This window comes from Anolis carolinensis, chromosome 4 (assembly GCF_035594765.1).
Source record: "Anolis carolinensis isolate JA03-04 chromosome 4, rAnoCar3.1.pri, whole genome shotgun sequence".
NCBI classification, from domain to species: domain Eukaryota; kingdom Metazoa; phylum Chordata; class Lepidosauria; order Squamata; family Dactyloidae; genus Anolis; species Anolis carolinensis.
Window position 1 is genome coordinate 214713086 of NC_085844.1, and position 18431 is coordinate 214731516.

The 18431-nt window shown below is 38.8% G+C and overlaps 1 protein-coding gene across 5 annotated transcripts in view; it reads left to right on the forward strand.

Annotated features, from left to right (window-relative positions):
• Nucleotides 1–18431, forward strand: part of chd6 (chromodomain helicase DNA binding protein 6) — a 146150-nt gene that overhangs the window by 86729 nt on the left and 40990 nt on the right. For 4 of the 5 annotated variants that reach the window (XM_062978773.1, XM_062978776.1, XM_062978777.1 and 1 more), the window contains exons 5-13: nucleotides 7761–7911; nucleotides 9064–9213; nucleotides 9722–9787; nucleotides 11582–11640; nucleotides 12203–12320; nucleotides 14304–14390; nucleotides 16556–16690; nucleotides 17049–17170; nucleotides 17999–18242. In XM_062978773.1, coding sequence (XP_062834843.1) covers nucleotides 7761–7911; nucleotides 9064–9213; nucleotides 9722–9787; nucleotides 11582–11640; nucleotides 12203–12320; nucleotides 14304–14390; nucleotides 16556–16690; nucleotides 17049–17170; nucleotides 17999–18242 — 1132 coding nt within the window. The remainder of the gene's footprint in view (nucleotides 1–7760; nucleotides 7912–9063; nucleotides 9214–9721; nucleotides 9788–11581; nucleotides 11641–12202; nucleotides 12321–14303; nucleotides 14391–16555; nucleotides 16691–17048; nucleotides 17171–17998; nucleotides 18243–18431) is intronic. The other variant, XM_062978775.1, reaches the window with a different exon arrangement.

An 18431-nucleotide genomic window follows, 5' to 3' on the forward strand; every position in this document is an offset into this window, starting at 1 on the left:
TATTTAAATTTCTTGTAAATAGAGTGTCCTAAATGAATCTCACTGAAGATTATGTGCCTCCAATTTATCTCAGATCAAGGGGGGATTAAAGTAAAGGGAAATATAATTAGAGGCACTTAGCTTGGTCATGTCAGTCATACATAGATGTTAAAAAGTGAAATTACAGTTTTAATTTACAAAAACCCTGCCCAAATGTTAAATTCAACAAGCCCTGGGGGATCTAGAAAATACTAACCAACCTACTATGCCCCTAGACCTGCTTTGTATGCCAATGTTACTACAGTTGCCTTGGGCCCTGTTAACAGAATACATACTTACACAGCACCATGGATGTGAATTGAATTGCATGATCTGTGCATTACAATATTTGAGTATAAATCAGATAGAGATGCCACAGGCATACTGGATGGTGTCATTTGGCATGCTCTCCATCCATTACTGCATAGAATGACTGTGTAGGGTTATTGTTAGCACTATTAACAACCAAGCTATATATTAGGCTTGTTGTTCTGTACCTTTGAATCATTTTTGATGTATGGCATTCCAAAAAGGACATAACACAAGGTTTTCTCAGTAAGATTAATTCAGAGGGAGTTTACTGTTGCTGCCCTTTGAGAGTGAGAAAGTATGAGAGTGGTGCAGACTCCTTCTTTGGCGGCTTTTAACCAGAGGCTGGGTGGCCATCTGCCGGGGGTGCTTTGAATGCGATTTTCTTGCTTCTTAGCAGGGGGTTGAACTGAATGGTCCACGAGTTCTCTTCCAACTCTATGATTCTATAATACTATTTTTTTTTTTTTAAAAAGAATGGTCACCCATGGCTGAGTGGGTCTCAGAGCCCATTATCTCAGCCTTTGCATTAGTTTGGTTATAGAGAGATTTTATAGGGAACATAAAACTCTCATGCTGAAACAGCTTTGTTGACAATGGCCCATTTTCAAGTACAATTCAAAGTGCTATAAAGTCCTGTATGGTTTACTTCAGTGCTATCTGAAGACAATTTCTTCCTATATGAGCTTGCCCTAGTTTCTCGCAGTCCTACACCATCACAGGAACGTCTGGTCAGAAAGGTGCTCCCAGACTATTTTCTAGTTTTTGCTGGCAGGCAAAGGCCTCCTTATTTAAATTGGTCTTAAGCTTTTACATTATTGGAATAGTGAAATGGATGTGCTGGTTCTTAATATGCAATAGGCTGTAATGTATTTTAACTTTTCTAAATTGACATTTTTAATGGATTAGTGTTTAATGGTTTAAGTTTTTGTATTACAGGTTGTTTTAGTTAATTTGTTTCATTGTACTGTGTAAGCTGCTTTGGATCCCACATGGAAGAAAAGCAGAGTTAAAATGAGTTATTAAAGGAACAAGTGCAAACAGTGCCAGCAAGGAGAAAAATAGGATAAGTGTAAAATAACCCTAATGAATGTCCAAAGAACTTTTAACTGAGCTAAGATTTGAAAGAGACATGCACAAGAAATGGAAAAGGAGGGCAATCACCAAAGATGAATTCAAACTAATAACCAACATATGTAAGGAAAAGGTTCGTACGGCTAAGTCACAGAATGAACTCAGGCTTGCCAGAGATCAGAATCAATAAAGTCTAGTCAGCTTGACATTAATATCTGGCAAGATTCTGGAGCAGATCATTAAGGAGGCAGTTTGCAATGACTTAGAAAGGAATGCTGTGATTACTAAAAGTCAACATGAATTTTTCAAAAACAAGTCATGTCAGACTAATCTTATCTCTTTTTTGATAGAGTTACAAGCTTGGTAGAATCAGGGAATGCTGTGGATGTAGCACATTTTGATTTCAGTAATGTCTTCGACAAAGTTCCCCATTACCATCTTGCAATCAAACTAGTCAAATGTGGGCTAGGCAACACTACTATTAGGTGGATCTGTAATTGGTTAAGCGACCAAACCCAAAGAGTGCTGCTCACCAATGGTTCCTCTTCATCCTGGAAAGACGTGACTAGTGGAGTGCCGCAGGGTTCTGTCCTGGGCCCAGTTCTGTTCAACATCTTTATTAATGACTTGGATGAAGATTTAGAGGGCGTGCTTATTAAGTTTGCAGATGACACTAAATTAGGAGAGATAGCTAATACTTCAGAGGACAGGATCAGGATTCAAAATGAACTTTACAGGTTAGAGAGCTGGGCCAAAACTAACAAAATTGTAAGCTGCCCTGGGTCCCTTTTGGGAGAGGGGGCGGGATACAAATAAAGTTTTATTATTATTATTATTATTATTATTATTATTATTATTATTAAAATGAATTTAAACAAGAACAAATATAAGGTACTACACATAGGTAGAAAAATTAAATGCAAATATACGAAATGGGTAATGCCTGGCTCGACAGCAGTCCATGTGAGAAAGATCTTGGAGTCTTCATGGACAGCAAGTTGAACATGAACCAACATTGTGATGCAGCAGCTTAAAAAGCCAATGGTATTTTGGGCTGCATCAAAAGGAGTATAGTATCTAGATCAAGGAAAGTCATTGTACTCTACTTTGGTAAGACCTCACCTGGAATACTGTGTCCAATTCTGGGCACCACATGTTCAAAAGAGATATTGACAAAAATGATCAAACGTCTGGAGACCATGCCTTATGAAGAGCTTCTTAAAGAACTGGGTCTATTTAGCCTGCAGAAGAGAAGGTTGAGAGGAGACATGATAGCCATGTATAAATATGTGAAAGGATGTCATAAGGAAGAATGAGCAAACTTGTTTTCTGTGGCCCTGGAAACTCAGACTAGGAGCAATGAGTTCAAATTACAGGAAAGGAGATTCCACCTGAACAATAGGAAGAACTTCCTGACTGTACAAGCTGTTCAACAGTGGAACTCTCTGCCTCAGAGTGTGGTGGAAGCTTGTTCCTTGGAAACCTTTATACAGAGGCTAGATGGCTACTGTCATTGATACTTTTGTGGTTTTTCTGCATGGCAGAGGGTTAGACTAGATGACTCATGTGGTCTCTTCCGACTCTATTATTCTAGGATTCTATGAAATAAATATGAAAGACTAGAAACCTGTCTCAAAGATAAGGAACATTTAACACCCCCTCCCAATATATTGCTAAATTACTAATCCTGTTGAGTTTCACCATTGGACCAGGCTGGAATTATACAAGATTTGAAGAATCATAGTGTTCTCGGCCTCTTTCAAACTCATTCAACAGTTTTAGAGGTTAAAAGTGGGAGAAGGAAAGCTTTGCAACCAAAGTAATTAAATTAAATGTACTAAAGTAATTAAATTTACAACATTTTAAAGAATGAACTGAGCAAAAATAGAAAACTTAACCAGTAGACCAAATATGTTTTTGTTATGGTCCCAAATAAGAATATTTACATCAATTATATATTTAACAGTCAGATGGAAAACAATGTATCTCTGCTGCAGATACAATTTACAGACAGTTGCAGTAGCAGACTGATAAATAATGAACATGCGGTATATATAGTCCTTTGCCTATACTGTTCTGTGTAATACTACCAGTATATTTATTCACACACATATACTGTTTCATATTAATATGTTCAGAATATGTAATAGTTATCTTTTCATCGGATAAGAGACTAAATTCTTGCAGGTTGGGTTATGTTTCTCACACTTGCTCTGAGAAGGAAAAAGAAAGACCCTTTGTGTTCCCATGTGGGGAATTTAACACTAGAAGACCGGTTACTAGCACTGCTAAAAACACAAAAGCTCCAGAAGATAATAAAGAATGTATAGGTTGAGCATCCCTAATCTAGAATTTCAAATTCTAAAATAGTTCACATGGTTGACTGAGATAGTGATACCTTTGCTTTCTGATGATTCAGTGCACACAAACTTTGTTTCATGCACAAATTTATTAAAAATACTGTATAAAAAGTTATGTGTGTAAGATGTATATGAAAGATAAATGAAATTTGTGTTTAGATATGAATCTCATCTTTAAGATATCTCATTATGTGCATATATGTGAATGTAGGTATTTTAAAATAAAATAAAAAACCTGAAATCCAAAACACTTCTGGGTCCTAACCATTCCAGATAAGGGATTTTCAACCTGTATTAACATTGCAGAACATATAGAACTATGCAGTGAGACAATAGTGAAAATACCAGCCTGCTTCCCAAGGAAACACATTTTCACACCAGCACCCTCTGATGATAGATCAAGAGGTTTGTTCCTTATATGTTGGAAACAGACATATCACAGGTAAGAATCAGTGTTCATTTCCCCAACAGATAGGCTCCTCTGTTATCTGCTGAGAACATGAACATTGGGCACCTTGTAACTTGTGATTTACCAAAGCCTCTCTAACTTAGATGGGCGGTGTCAGTGTTCCAGTGGCCTAAGATTTGTTGCAGGAACCTCCTACCAAAAATAGCTTCAAAATAGTCAAAGCCATCAGGTTTATAATGTTTTATGAACATGGAGGGCGACTTTCACATGGTTGCCCTGGAGATTTCCACCAGAGGGCATGGCTAGAAAAGTTGAAAGGGATTTAGGAGTTTTAGTAGACCACAAGCTGAACATGAGTCAACAGTGTCATGTAGCACCTAAAAAAGCCAGTGTGATTCTGGGATGCCTCAACAGGAGTGTGATGTCTTAATAAAAGTAAATAATAGTCCCACTAAATTCAGTTTTGGTCAGACCTCACCTGGAATACTATGTCCTGTTCTGGGCACCACTGTTCAGGAAGAATATTGACAATCTGAAGCATGTACAGAGAAGGGCGACCAAAATGATCAAAGGTCTGGAAGCCAAGCCCTATGAGAAGTAGCTTTGGGATCTGGAAGTGTTTAGCTTAGAGAAGAGAAAATTGAAGGGGACATTATAGCTGTGCTTAAACGTTCGAAAGACTGAAATATCGAGGAGGGAGCAAGCTTGTTTTCTGCTGCTAAACTAGATCTTTGTATTTCCTTGCTAGAATTCTTTTCTTTCCATCTGGTTGGAAATTTTCAGCCATCTTTTGCTACTTTGTTCCTAGAGTGAGAGGAGTTGTAACCTGATCCTGCCATTGAGGCTAGGCAGCAATCCAGTGAACATAGTTCTTATTCCCCCTTCATTCCGTTTGAAGAAAACCCAACTGTGCCAGACCACCTGTCCATCCTGTAATATTTTAACTTAATATTTTCCTCCACTTTGATTTTTAAAATGTTATTCATTATAGAAGAGGTTCTTATAACATGATATCACTTCATTTTGAACATGGGATGATTTGCCATTTACAACTAATTAATATACACAGAGCTTGTGCTGCCACCAAAGAACTGATCTGCAATAAAAAATAGGACTATTTCATGTTCTGTATTTCTAGAACTGTTACAGTAAGCCTGTTGTAGTAGGCTCCAGGTAGGTTAGTTAATCTGTGCCCAAATATTGTCTGTCATAGAATGGAAATGAAACCTCAAGCTAGACAACTTTTATAGAATATTTTGTTTCTGTATGTACCCTTAGAAATTTTGTGATGTAAAGCAGAGATGGAAAATTTCGGTATTCTTAAAACTGTATTTTCAGAACTAGCAGACAAAGGAATAATGGGGTCTAGAGGTGTTTTACACTGCCTGATTTCCTAGGGGTCCAACTCGGAGAAGCAGCATCATACGGTATAACAATTGTAAAGGTGGGAGGACTGTGGAACAAATTTACCTCCCCAAAGATCTCTTTAAGAGACAACTTGGCCATGGCTCTTTTGTATGAGAGAGTATATAATGAAACCCATGTGAAAAATACATCATGTCTCATTTGCTTTTCAGGGTGGCTGTCGCATAGCATGCAAAATCTTAGAGGGGATGTTAACATAAATATGCAAATAATTCTTTCTCTTGCAATTTAGGAAAAATTCAAATGAGTAAAACTCCGGGCAGTTTTCTTTTTTTAAAAAAAAAAATCTCAATTATTATTTTGTTCTGCTGTGAACTAAGTAAAAGCACTTCAAGCTGCCAGATGATAATCTCTGATTAAAATATTGACCCAGATCTTATTTGGGGTAAAAGGTGAATCCAGGCTGTGACATCATTGCGATGGTTGCCAGCATAGCACTCTTGCCATTCTGTTTACAGTTAGGGGTCAGGCAGAGCAGGCTGAGAAATGGTGTTGATATCTTTAACAAGAGTTTTACAGCCTACTATGGAATTAATTCAGTTTACATCCTGTATTTGGCATTACAACTTCCAATGCCTCATCTGATTCCCTTTTTTTTAGTGTTTCATTTATGAGAGAGCTACTCTGTCTATATCTATGCCTTCAAAATTAATTTGTGTCTCTTTTTTTGAAAAAAAACCAAACACAAATCTTACCCCCAAGATCCAACTATCCAACACTTCATTATCCAGTGTTTGTAGAATTGGAGCTTTTCATCCCCTCTATCTTCATAGTGCCAAAATATGTTTTCTTGCTCTCTGAATCAGGCTTTTATGTTTCTGAGGAGGTGGGATGGCCCTCAGAAGGATAAAGTGTCACTTCACCATTTACCATTTATGTGTTTTAAATGAAATTTTTATCTTGTATTGTTGTTTATATTGATATATTGTATTATTGTTTTATCTTTTTATATTGTGATTTATTGTGTTGCTTATATTTTGTTCTTATGTTGTTTGGGCCACTGCCCCATGTAAGCCGCCCCGAGTCCCCGTGGGGAGATGGTGGCGGGATATAAATAAAGTTTTATTTATTTATTTATTATTATTATTATTATTATTATTATTATTATTATTATTATTCTTTTGTGCAGAAGCAGGGGAACCTATTGTAAAAACCACATTTGATTCTAGGCCTTATTTTTATGTTTGTATAAGAGCTACAGTGTCTAATGTTACATTACTGTATAAAATCCTTACTCTTGTTTTTAAACAGTAAAACACTGGGGTTTGTGAAGCTAATAAGAAGCTGCAATTCTCCAGAGGCTCATATTCTAAGTATAATGGTAGTGATTGATTGGTGGTGTTATTGTTATTTATATAGCATTTTCAGTGCATGGTGCTTTACCAAGGTTGTGCGCCAAGGTCTTAACAATGTTTAAAGTTCAGGATAACAGGGACATGAGAGGAAAAGGATTGTCTCCATATGTGTTTAACATTATCAGTTAGAAAAACATGAAAAATTATGGATTCATGACACTTGTGGTAAATGCTTAGGTTTAGCAGTAACTGAAAGGAATCTCATTAAATGGAAGAAAGCAATTGTGAATTCAAAACAGCTTACACGTTGAATGCTAGCAAGACTTTTTCAGAACCCAGATTGTGTCAGATGTGCTTCATGAAAAGCAGTTTATGTCAACAAATCCATCACAGCTTTCAACTTTTGTAGTTGTGAAAAGGAATGTGAAGATATTAGATCTCTATCACTATCTTTGTTTACAGAAAACTAGAAATGATGCATCTATAGTGATCATTCTTATATTAAAATGGAGTTTGCTGAGATCCAAAATGCTCACGCTTTAAGTGTTTTATGTTTACATGTATAGTTAACCTATTCTCTCTTCTAACTGTATCCCTTGCACAGCACTGAATATTGTTCTGTAGAGAGGAGAGCAATCCGCTTGGCATATAGATTTGCTTTTTTTGTGAAGAATGGAAGATGGTTGTGTGAACGGGGCTTCAAGAATATTGGGTTTGGATCATGGCTGTTGACATCAGGAGTGCTCTGAAAGAACAATGGCACAAAGGGAGGTTCTCAGGGTGTCATTTCAGTCAGAAGCACTAATCACAAGACCGCACTTACTGTTATATTTGCTCTGATATTCTTCTGATGCTTCCCATTTGTATTAGCAGCACAGAGCAAGGACCAACTCCTGTTGAGAAGAAGAAAAAAGGGAAAAGGAAAAGTGACACTCCAGTAGACAGCCTAGAGCTAGATCAAAGTCTTCTTTCAATTTCTGGGCAGAGCACTGAGGAGTCTGCTGAATCAGTTGATAGTCAGGTATGCTTGGATCTCTTACCTTTGCGGGTACAAGAAGATCCCTCTTTCAAAAGAGGGACAGGTACTGTTACTAAAGGGCATATGTGATTCTGTATGTTCCATTGGTTGATTAGGAATGTCTTCATTTGGTATGTTGGGAGCCGGCTTCAAGGATGAAGCAGCTTATGAATGAAATCTTAAGTATGGGAAGGTGCAAGTCTGCATGTGTTCAGATTCAATTGTATCATTTTTATGTTTTCATGACCCTCCTCACTTGGATTTTACACTCTGTTCAGATTTAAAGCTTACTAGTGGGAATGACATAGACAATTGCAGAACCTAAGTAGTTTGGCAATGGCAAAATGTAGTGATGCCCTTCATATGTGCATAGCCTGACTTAAAAACGGTGTCAACATACTGTCTGAGTGTGCCCTTAAAGGCATAAATGATATGAAAATAAAGTTTTCCTTTTAGTTCACTGTCTTTGAAGCACTTTTCTGTGTAGAATCTTATAAGAAAATGCAAATGTCCAGTAGAGATAGGGCATGGGGAAGAATGCATTGTTGCCTTCCAGAAGTTGTTAGTTTTAAATGCCCATCATTTCTACACAGTGGGACCAATGGTTATGGAATATGAGAATTGTAGTTTACAAGCATATGGGCTATAATCGGAAAATATTATTTTATAACAGCATATGAACAAAAAGCAGTATTTAAGTGGTGTGAAAGTTAAAGAAGTATTTTCTTCTTTGACTTTCACACTACTTTAAACACTGACACTAACAAAGTACTTAAAATAGTGCTTTACGTCCAAGACTATGTATGGATTCTTTTCCCCCAGAGTCATATTTATTACCTAGCTTGACTAGGCTATAATTTGATTTGTTTTATCTGTCTGGAATTTATTAATCTATAGTATATATGAATTCCTTTTCCAGACTCACACCATGGCTGGAGAAATGAGCTGTGAGTGTTTTACTTTTGGCCCTGGGTGATCAGAAATGTGATATACCTATGGGTATTTGCTAGTATTGTTCTGCTTAGTTTATTCTGCCCATGCAAGAACTGGAAGGCTTTTGGCCAAGTACTGAGCCATATTGCCTTCTCTTTGTATTAGCTTTGCAATGTTAGGTCTCAGTCAAGGAGTCTTATCCGACTTTTGTCTGATATGCAGAAGCGCCGCTCTGGCCGTCAGGTGAAGCGCAGGAAGTACAATGAAGACCTGGATTTCAAGGTGGTGGATGATGATGGTGAAACGATAGCAGTACTGGGAGCTGGACGCGCTTCTGCACTCTCTGCATCTACCTTGGCCTGGCAGGCAGAGGTATGGCTGGAGCCATTGGGGGTGGGATGACAGAGCTTACCTCTTGAATTTCTGTAGCGAAAACATTGTCTTATGTGGAGGAGAACAGCAGTGCCTGTATAACTGACATTAATATATGGACAGATTTTTGCAAAAGTTTGAAAGAGAATTGCATATGTACTAATGTTGTGTAGAAATGCATGGGTTTTGCCAACTTCATTCTCATGAGCATGTAAGCTAGTCAGTTGTGTTTATCAAGCAAGGATTCCTTGAATGTGGCTATATATTACAGAAATGAAGACTGTCTGTTGTTTTGTGTGAATACAAACAGTTGCTGTTTATGTGTATTAGGGAGAGTATTTAATCTGGAGCTTGACAGTCCTGCGTTCTTTTTTCTTCAAGATTTAGTAAAGATGGATGTCAGGCTTTACTCTAGGGTTTCTTAATTCTAGGAGAGATGTTGAATGGGATTTGTGGTAATGTTATTACTTCTGTTATACCATTCTTTGTCTTGTCTTGGGATTCACAGGAGCCTCCTGAGGATGATGCCAACATCATTGAGAAAATACTTGCCTCCAGAATGTTTCAGAAGGAGGTAAATGCCTTTTGTATCTTTGGCGTCCTAACCAAAGGTTGCAATAAGTGATGAAAGTATAATAAATTGAAAAGTTAGGTCACAGGTTTTTTTATACTAAAGGCAGGTTGGGAGAACTTCACCAGGAGGAAAGAAATCTGTTAGTAAATCTCCTCGCTGAACCTCTGTGCACCTTTGCTTGTTGTTTTGGAGGTCCAGGAAAACCTCTAGAGCTGCCTGAAGGTGGCAGAGGGAAATATCTGATGTGTAATCCTGTGCAATTATAGGATTTTTTCATCGGTGCAAGGATCCTGGTGGCCTGGGTCTCCAGAATACTATTTGTCTAAACATATGTTCAGTACTATTGGCTTGAGTGAGGGACTGTGATTCTGGTCAGAAGGGTTTGAATCCTTGCTTTGCCATGGAAACCCCATTGGGTGGCCTTGGGCATGTCACATTCTTTTACCCTCAGAGAAAGACAATAGCAGCTTTCATTCTGAACAAATCTTGCCAGGAAAACCCCAAAATTCAGTATTAACAATACTACTATTAATTGTAGTAGCTATTATTACTATTAATGGCAGTAGCTGTAACTACCATTAATGGTGGTAGCAGCTGTTGAAGTTGTTAGAGAATGTGGAATAATTCCATTTTCCCAAAATAACTACTCAGTGTGGAGAAGGACTGGTGTATGGCAAGCTTTATAGGACACCAATGTTACTCTCCTGGTTGAATAAATAATGGCTAGAGAGAGAAGATACTTCCACTATAGTGATTCTTTGTGCTAGGCTTACCATTTTTAGTGTTCTTTTAAAAATTATGAAAGAGTTTTGGTGAGCAATTTGTTTAGAAGTAACCAAGTTTGGCTGTCTTTTATCAGCCAACTAAAATTTTGTTGCTGCTAAAACTTCTCTTTTTTCCCCACAAACAAAATACTGTGTGCTAAGTCTCAAATGTAGCACAAAGGTAATGGAACATAATCTGCTCCTCTTTCCAGACTTAAGTGCAGAGATGGGGAGGGGCAATACAAAGCAATCCCTACCTTTAATGACTTGGAGGTTAAGTGGGATGGGCAAAGTCTTGCAGCTGAAGGGGACAGCAGAATACTGAGCATGATGAGTATCTTTCCTCTTCAGCCCAGAGCTTAGCATGCTCTACTTTTGTGATTAAAGAGTGTACTGAGATCCAAAGACATATTGGAAAGAGATGGGTCTTCATCCTGAAGTTTGGGGGGGAGAGGGCGAAGATGACACATTCATGAATGTGACACACTCAAGAATGTGACATCTTCAGAATATACCAAGGCAGAGAAGGAAGTCCATGCAACTGTACATTTCATCTCAGAGCTGAAGTAGGGTGTGTGGTGCAACCACTTATTTGCATCTTCATTCAGGCACATCACACTAATCAGAACCTGACTTCCCTCACACCAACCAGAAGATTTACACTATGGTAAACCAATATGTCTGTGTGAAATTATAGAACCTTTTATTCACACTTTGGGGCCAATTATCTTGAAATCAACCACATTCTCTAGGAGGTTAGCTCACGAATCCTAAATTTCTAGTTTCTAGACTGACATAGATTTATCAAGGGCATTACATAGAATTACTTTTGAGTGGAGAAGTGGCAAATATTGAGTGACTTAGTAAACTTAGTCCCGTGATGTATACAAATACATGGGGAAAATATAATACAGAGCCTGAATCTTATCTGTTGTGTAGGTTGAAGCCCATTTCAGATGAAATCACACTGACTATGTAGCACTTGCTGTGTATAAAAATGTTTCTTACTGAATACTTACTGTTGTTCTAGACTTTTCCTGGAGGAGAAACCTATGAACAGGAGCTATTTTACGTAAAATACCGGAATTTGTACGTATATTCTTTTCTTACTGTGTGGATGTTGTTTATTGGCTGCCCATAATACATAGATTATTTTAACCTCCCCTACTCAGATTATTTCACCTCCAGATACTCAGTGTATCTGAAGTAGCAGTTACTAATAGATTGTTCCCCTTACCACTCCTGCTTTCACTTTCCCACCTTCAAGAGTTAATTTTACTCTCTGAATCTTGCTTGGTTTGAAAACTGATTCCTGAATCTGCATTCCTTACTTACTGGTTTACCTGAACTTCCCTTCAACTATATGGGTCATCTCGAGTCCTTTCAACATCTTGGAAAGGTTATTTTTTTGGATTACAATTCTGGCCTTAATTTTGAGAACTGCAGTCCAAAAAGTAATGTTTCCAAACTCTAGTCACCTCTGCCATCAGAAACAAGCATAGTATTAAATGCTATTCTTTTCCTTCCTTCCATTTCTGGTTACGACTTTTAAGGCTTTAGTCCTAATGATGTTTGAAGTGTCCTGTCCCATATAATTTGGGGAGCATGATCCATTCATTGACACAGTTAATGCTTCTCTGTTAATTCACAGCTCTTACTTGCACTGTAAATGGGCCACAATGGAGGAGCTGGAGAAAGACCCACGCATTGCTCAAAAGATTAAACGTTTCCGCAATAAGCAAGCCCAGATGAAGCACATTTTCACAGAGGTGAGCAAAGAACCCATGGAGCCATTCTGATGCTTGGGTACTTCGCTTTGTCAAGGCATCCTTATCTGGGGACACTTTTTCCAGCATTAGAAATGACATGCATGTAGGCAGGACCACCACTATTTTCTGATATAGGAATGTCTGCCACAGGGAAGAGTTCAATAAATGACCAAAGTTTCATTAAACAGCTTGCACATGCATATAAACCTTGTTTGGAGATCGGTCTCATTAACTATCAAATTTAGTATGAATTTTGCTCTCCTAACAGGCTCATTACCTGCAGCTTTCTCTGTACATTCCTGGTGGATGTAAATCAGGGCAATTTGATATTGAAATTGCTTCCTAACTGTGGCCATAAATCCTCAGTATTTTCATCTCTTTTTCTACTGAAGTTCTTGGCACAAATGTGAAATGATTCTGAGGGAACTTTGTTTAGGATGAACAGCTGCTTTTCTGTTTGACAGACTGATGTTCTGTCCACCATCCTTCAAGTTAACAAGCCAATTCTGTCTCTGGATTCTGGATTCCTTCATGCAGAAACACACGGCTTTTTAAAAAGACACTGTTGTGTTAAGCAATGCCAATTATGCTACTGCATTTCATCTATATATCAGTACCCGAAGTAGCAAAAGAAGTAACACAAACAAAAACAAATGTTGCTAGCAATCTAGAGCAGAGATCTCAGATTTAAGATAATTCCTTAGCTATAATTCATGAAGAATTTCAGTAAGAATTTTGAAATTTGTTAATGTAAATGATAAATGCCAGTTACATATATTTTGAGGAACTGTTCATATTTCCAATTAAGGTAATTTGAACTGACCCTCTGGGACAAGTAAAATAGGAGTGTGTTTGTATTAAGAGCTGTTTGTGTTCAAAGTCATTCCTGTTTTCCATCCAAATCCCCTCCCCAATTTAAATTTATGCACCTTCACAGTTTTTAGAATGTGGAACCCTGGACCTGAGGGAAAAGTAGAAAAGTTGAGGTGGTGGTGACATTGTGATTTATTTTTATTTTTTCCTTTTTTATTTTTATTGGGGAAAAGGGAGTAGTTTCAGAATGGAAAATTGTCTCTATCAGCACCTATGAAGTTTTACATATCTGTATAGAGATGCAGGCAAGTAACAGTTTCTAACTCTCCCCCTGCCCATCATGAACACTAAAAGGCATGGACAAAATTCTACTTTTATGTATCTTAGCTGCATACTTCTGTTGCCAATATTTTGGTTAATGCACCAGAGTTGGCAGGTGAAGGGTGTAAAGAACATTCTTCCAATGTTTTTGTCACCAAACACGTGGTGTTTCCCCAGAAATTGTGAGAAACCATGCTAACATGCCTTCTGGCATTTTTTCAAAGAAGTGTTCTCTTCTTTTTTTTTAGCTAGCAGGAAATCTACACTTTTTTAGATATTCATATATTTCTCATGCTGTCTTCAAATATAACTTTTGAGGGTGGTGGGTGTGTTAGTTTCTTGTCTTCTGGCACATTTAAGATCATGGCAAGGTTTGGTTGACATGAGCATTCGTGGAATGAAAGCCATTTGATGAAGTGTCTTTCCCCATTCTCCATATGCAACAGGAAACTGCAAGTTAATTTTCAACCCTGGAAATTGTTACTGTGGAAACAACCAAATTTAGCAACGCAGTGTGGAAATCCATAGTTATCTAATGAAATGGGTTACAGTCTCCAAATGTTGATGCTAAATTAAACTTATTAGTTTTATGGTGCCATAAGATGCTGTAGTATTTTAGTGCAACATACTAACATGGGAGCCTTTTGAAAATTATTACAAATGAACCTGATAAACATAGCCATGTGCGGTTGTAATCTGTCATTGTCATAAAAATCCTCTTTTGGCAACATCATTGAGTGACCTCATGTGCACAAAGTTTTATGCCCTAGAAAATGCATTATTCTAAGGTATAGCATGATTTCATTTTGTTTTTGATGTGTTTTATCATTTTATTTCCTGTTATGCTAGCCTGATGAAGATCTATTCAACCCAGACTATGTGGAGGTTGACAGAATCTTGGAAGTGGCTCACACTAAGGATTCTGACACAGGAGAGGTAGGTATGCTGCTGTTTTTCTTCTTTATTTATTTATGCAGTGCCATCAGTGTACATGTACATTATTCTCAGCTATTTTACATTTAGATCTCCCCAGTCCATTTTCATTGTAGACTGTAGAACAGAAAGTAGAGGGATCTATAGTAGAGTCCCATTTATCCGACCTCCACTTATCCGATGTTCTGGATTATCTGACAGAGTCGGCTCAGCTGATTCTCTAGCACAACAGGCCTCTACTGTCAGAGTGTCCAGCCTGCACTGGCCGTGTCTCGCTCCTCCTGGTGAGTGCCTGGTGAGCAGAGAAGCCCACTGCATGTTGCTGCATGTTGCTGCATGTTGCGGCAGTGGGCCTCTCACCCCTCCTGGCGAGTGCCCGGTGAGCAGAGAAGCCTGCTGCATGTTGCTGCCCAGAGAGGTTTCTCTAGGCAACAATGCAGAGCAATGCAGAGCAATGCGGAGCGGAGAAACCTCTCTGGGCAGCAACAAGCAGCGGGCTTCTCCGCTCGCTGGGCGCTTGCTGGGACGGGAGAGAGGCCCACTGCGCATTGCTGCCTAGAGAAACCTCTCTGGGCAGCAACATGCAGCAGGCTTCTCTGCTTGCCGGGCACTCGCCAGGAGGGGCGAGAGGCCCATGGCAGCAACATGCAGCGACATGCAGCGGGCGTCTCCCTGCGCCAGGTACCTGCTGGGAGGGGCACAGACTTTTCCTGTCAGGCACAGCGTCCAGCCTGCTCCGGCTGCATATCGCCCCTCCTGGCAAGGGCCTGGCGCATGGAGAGGCCCAATGCGCATTGCATCAATCTCAGAGGGCATAGAGTATGGAAAGTTTTTTTTTTACAGTAATTACTACATAATGTTACCATGTATTGAACTGCCTTTACTGACGATTTGTTGTATAACTTGATGTTTTGATGCCAAATTTGTAAAATCATATTCAAAATTTGACGTTTAATAGGCTTTTCCTTAATCCCTCTTTTTTATCCAACATATTCGCTTATCCAATGTTCTGCCGGCCCATTTATGTTGGATAAGCGAGACTCCACTATATTTAGTAAACTGCAGAAATGTAGTTTTCTTTTCTCTCAACCAACTCTCTGTGAGTTGCCAAGAGTATTGCAGCCTGGTAATGCACAAAGCCATGCAGTTTGTTCTGCTGACTCAGCAAGCCTATTGCCAGAAAAAAAGGAACGAAATGCAATAATTCTCTAAGTATAGCTCCGAGTCTTTGTTGGCTATATTTATTTTTTCTGTAGCTAAAATGAAGAACTGGGTTCCCGACAGTTTGGTCTTGATGTGTGTAAATACTGTGAACTGAGCTTCAAGACCTGCAAGTGAATGGAGGAGACACCAGATGGCAGGAAAGAAACTTGAAAGCTACACATAGTTGCTTGAACTTTTACATAAATATACCTCAACAGATTATAAAAATGCCTTTATGTCTATTAATTATGAGTGATGTTATTTTTTCCCTGACTTCACATTGGTGCTTTTCTTTTGAGCTGAGGTATAACTGCCAGGGAGACATGTAATTTCATGTGGCACAGAGTTACCAATTCCTTTTTTGTTATGTTGTGATTTTGCTGGTTTAAAGAAAGGGATGCAGTTTAGTAGCAGATCACATGCAGCGTTAATTCTTTGGACAAATAAATATCTGAGAGCCCTGTAGAGCATAACACTCTGAAGTGGCAACTTTCCAAGCAGCTTCTGATGGTTAGGTCTGACCACCCTTTTAATGCCCTGCCATACCTCAGAGTGATTCTAGTGTAGAGAAGGTGAGAAGATCAAATGGCGACTAAATCAAAGAATACCAAATCAGAAAAAAATAATTAAGGAAGCTGTAGCTATCATCCACAACAGGTACAGATAATCTACCTGGTAGCTCTGCTCATCTGAGTAAAGATATGTGTAGGCTTCAGATTTTGTTCTGTCTACTTATTAATCTGCACCTGATTCAAATGGATGTGGATGCAGCCTCATTGTGTTCTTCCTGAATTCCCTCCCCATATCTTTGCAGAAGATTTCATATGCTTCACTCTTGATTTGATTAACCCCATTTCTTAGTCTGTGAACAAAACATATGTTTCCTCAGGGAAGTTTTGTCACTTGCTCTTTGTCACTTTTTTGTGCTCTCTTCTTGTATCTCTGTTGTTTTTCCTGGCGCACAGGAGGTGACACACTACCTGGTGAAGTGGTGCTCATTGCCTTATGAAGAAAGTACTTGGGAGCTGGAGGAAGATGTTGATCCTGGAAAAATCAAAGAATTTGAAGCTTTGCAAATCCTACCAGAGATCAAATCATTGGTGAGAATAAGAAAAAGTTCAGTTTCTTAAAGGGGGGGGGGGGGCAGGACAAAATTATTTCCTAATGAAATGTTCACTTGTTCTCCCTTACACTGGCATTGTTACCTGAATCTTTTCCTGCTGCTTTCTTTTGAGGGTATTTATTTCTATAAACAGTCATATTGTACTTGTTATTGAACCTTCTTGTCTCTTGTCTTGGTGAAGACCCTGGTACATATACATAAAGTGTACATTGTTGTGGAATGTTAAGAGTCCACAATGAAAAACTAATCAAGGGTTCCAATCAATTTTGGAGATAATTTGACCACAAAAATAGTCTTTGCACCAGTCACTTATTCCTTACTGGTTTTTCTTCCAGGAGCGTCCTGCCTCTGAATCCTGGCAAAAGCTAGAGAAATCACGGGGCTATAAGAACAACAACCAACTGCGAGAATATCAGCTGGAGGGAATGAACTGGCTGCTCTTTAACTGGTACAACATGTGAGTTGCAGAAAGTACAGAGGCATCTTCCGTGGATGTCATAATTGATATAAAGATTTATTACTAAGCTAATGTTATATATTCCAGAAATGACAAGAGTTGAGCTGGGGTTTGGGAATACAGTTGGGTTTGCCTTCCAAGTAATTAGTAGGTGTAAATGTGCTTATAACTTATACTAGTAATTTGGAGAAATATGTGAGCGTTATAAACTTGTGTGGGAGTTTTTTCTTCTTCCATTGGCAGAGGTACAGCATAGACTTGGGAATTCACATTTCAGAAAAGTTTTTCCTTTGCCATGGGTAAGATAAACACCAGAGAATGGTATTCAAGCAGAAGCTGGCAAGCTGTTAAAATACTCACAAGAGTGAAATATTGTCATTGTGTCACAGTCAGATCCAACAGACTTCTGAGACACCCCCTCCCCCCCTTCACACTCACACACACCCTAGCACTTACCCAGCTGACATTCATCAACAAGCCTTGATTCATGGCCAGTTACTCTTCCCATAGGATTAAGGGAGTATGCTGTCTTCAGACCAAGCGTGGGACCCTCTGACTCGTTCACATTTCTACAACATAAGAGAAATTGTTCAGCAGTGGTTGTATCTGTTGCCTTGCTGATATATAGCATTTGCAACATAGCATATGGATATGACTGTTAGGAACAGAGAATACTATTTCAGACTAGACAGATGAGGGAGAAAATCAAAGAAATCTTTTCTGGGTAACTCATTATATTGATGTTAAAACCTGGTATAATCAGCAGGACACCTTAGACAATAGGGTGCTTTCCAGGGTTTGTAATGCCTGCTCATGGTATTTCTACAGGAAGAACTGCATTCTGGCTGATGAAATGGGTTTGGGGAAAACTATCCAGTCCATTACATTCCTATTTGAGATTTACCTGATGGGTCTTCGGGGTCCGTTCCTCATCATTGCCCCCCTTTCAACCATTACAAACTGGGAAAGGGAATTCCGCACATGGACAGAGATGAATGCCATTGTATACCATGGTAGTCAAATAAGCCGCCAGATGATCCATCAATATGAGATGGTGTACCGGGATGCACAGGTTTGTAATATTATCTGGTTTTAAGTCTATGGTTGCTGCTTATTGGGGGGCCAGAGAGCAAAGAATTGAGTTTTACCTCCGGGAAATCTTCAGGCGAAACTTTGCTGTCAAGGGCTGCTTGCTCCATTGTCCTAATTATAGTTTAAGACTTGATGTCTTTTCAGCACTGGTGCATTCTAGGGATAGTGG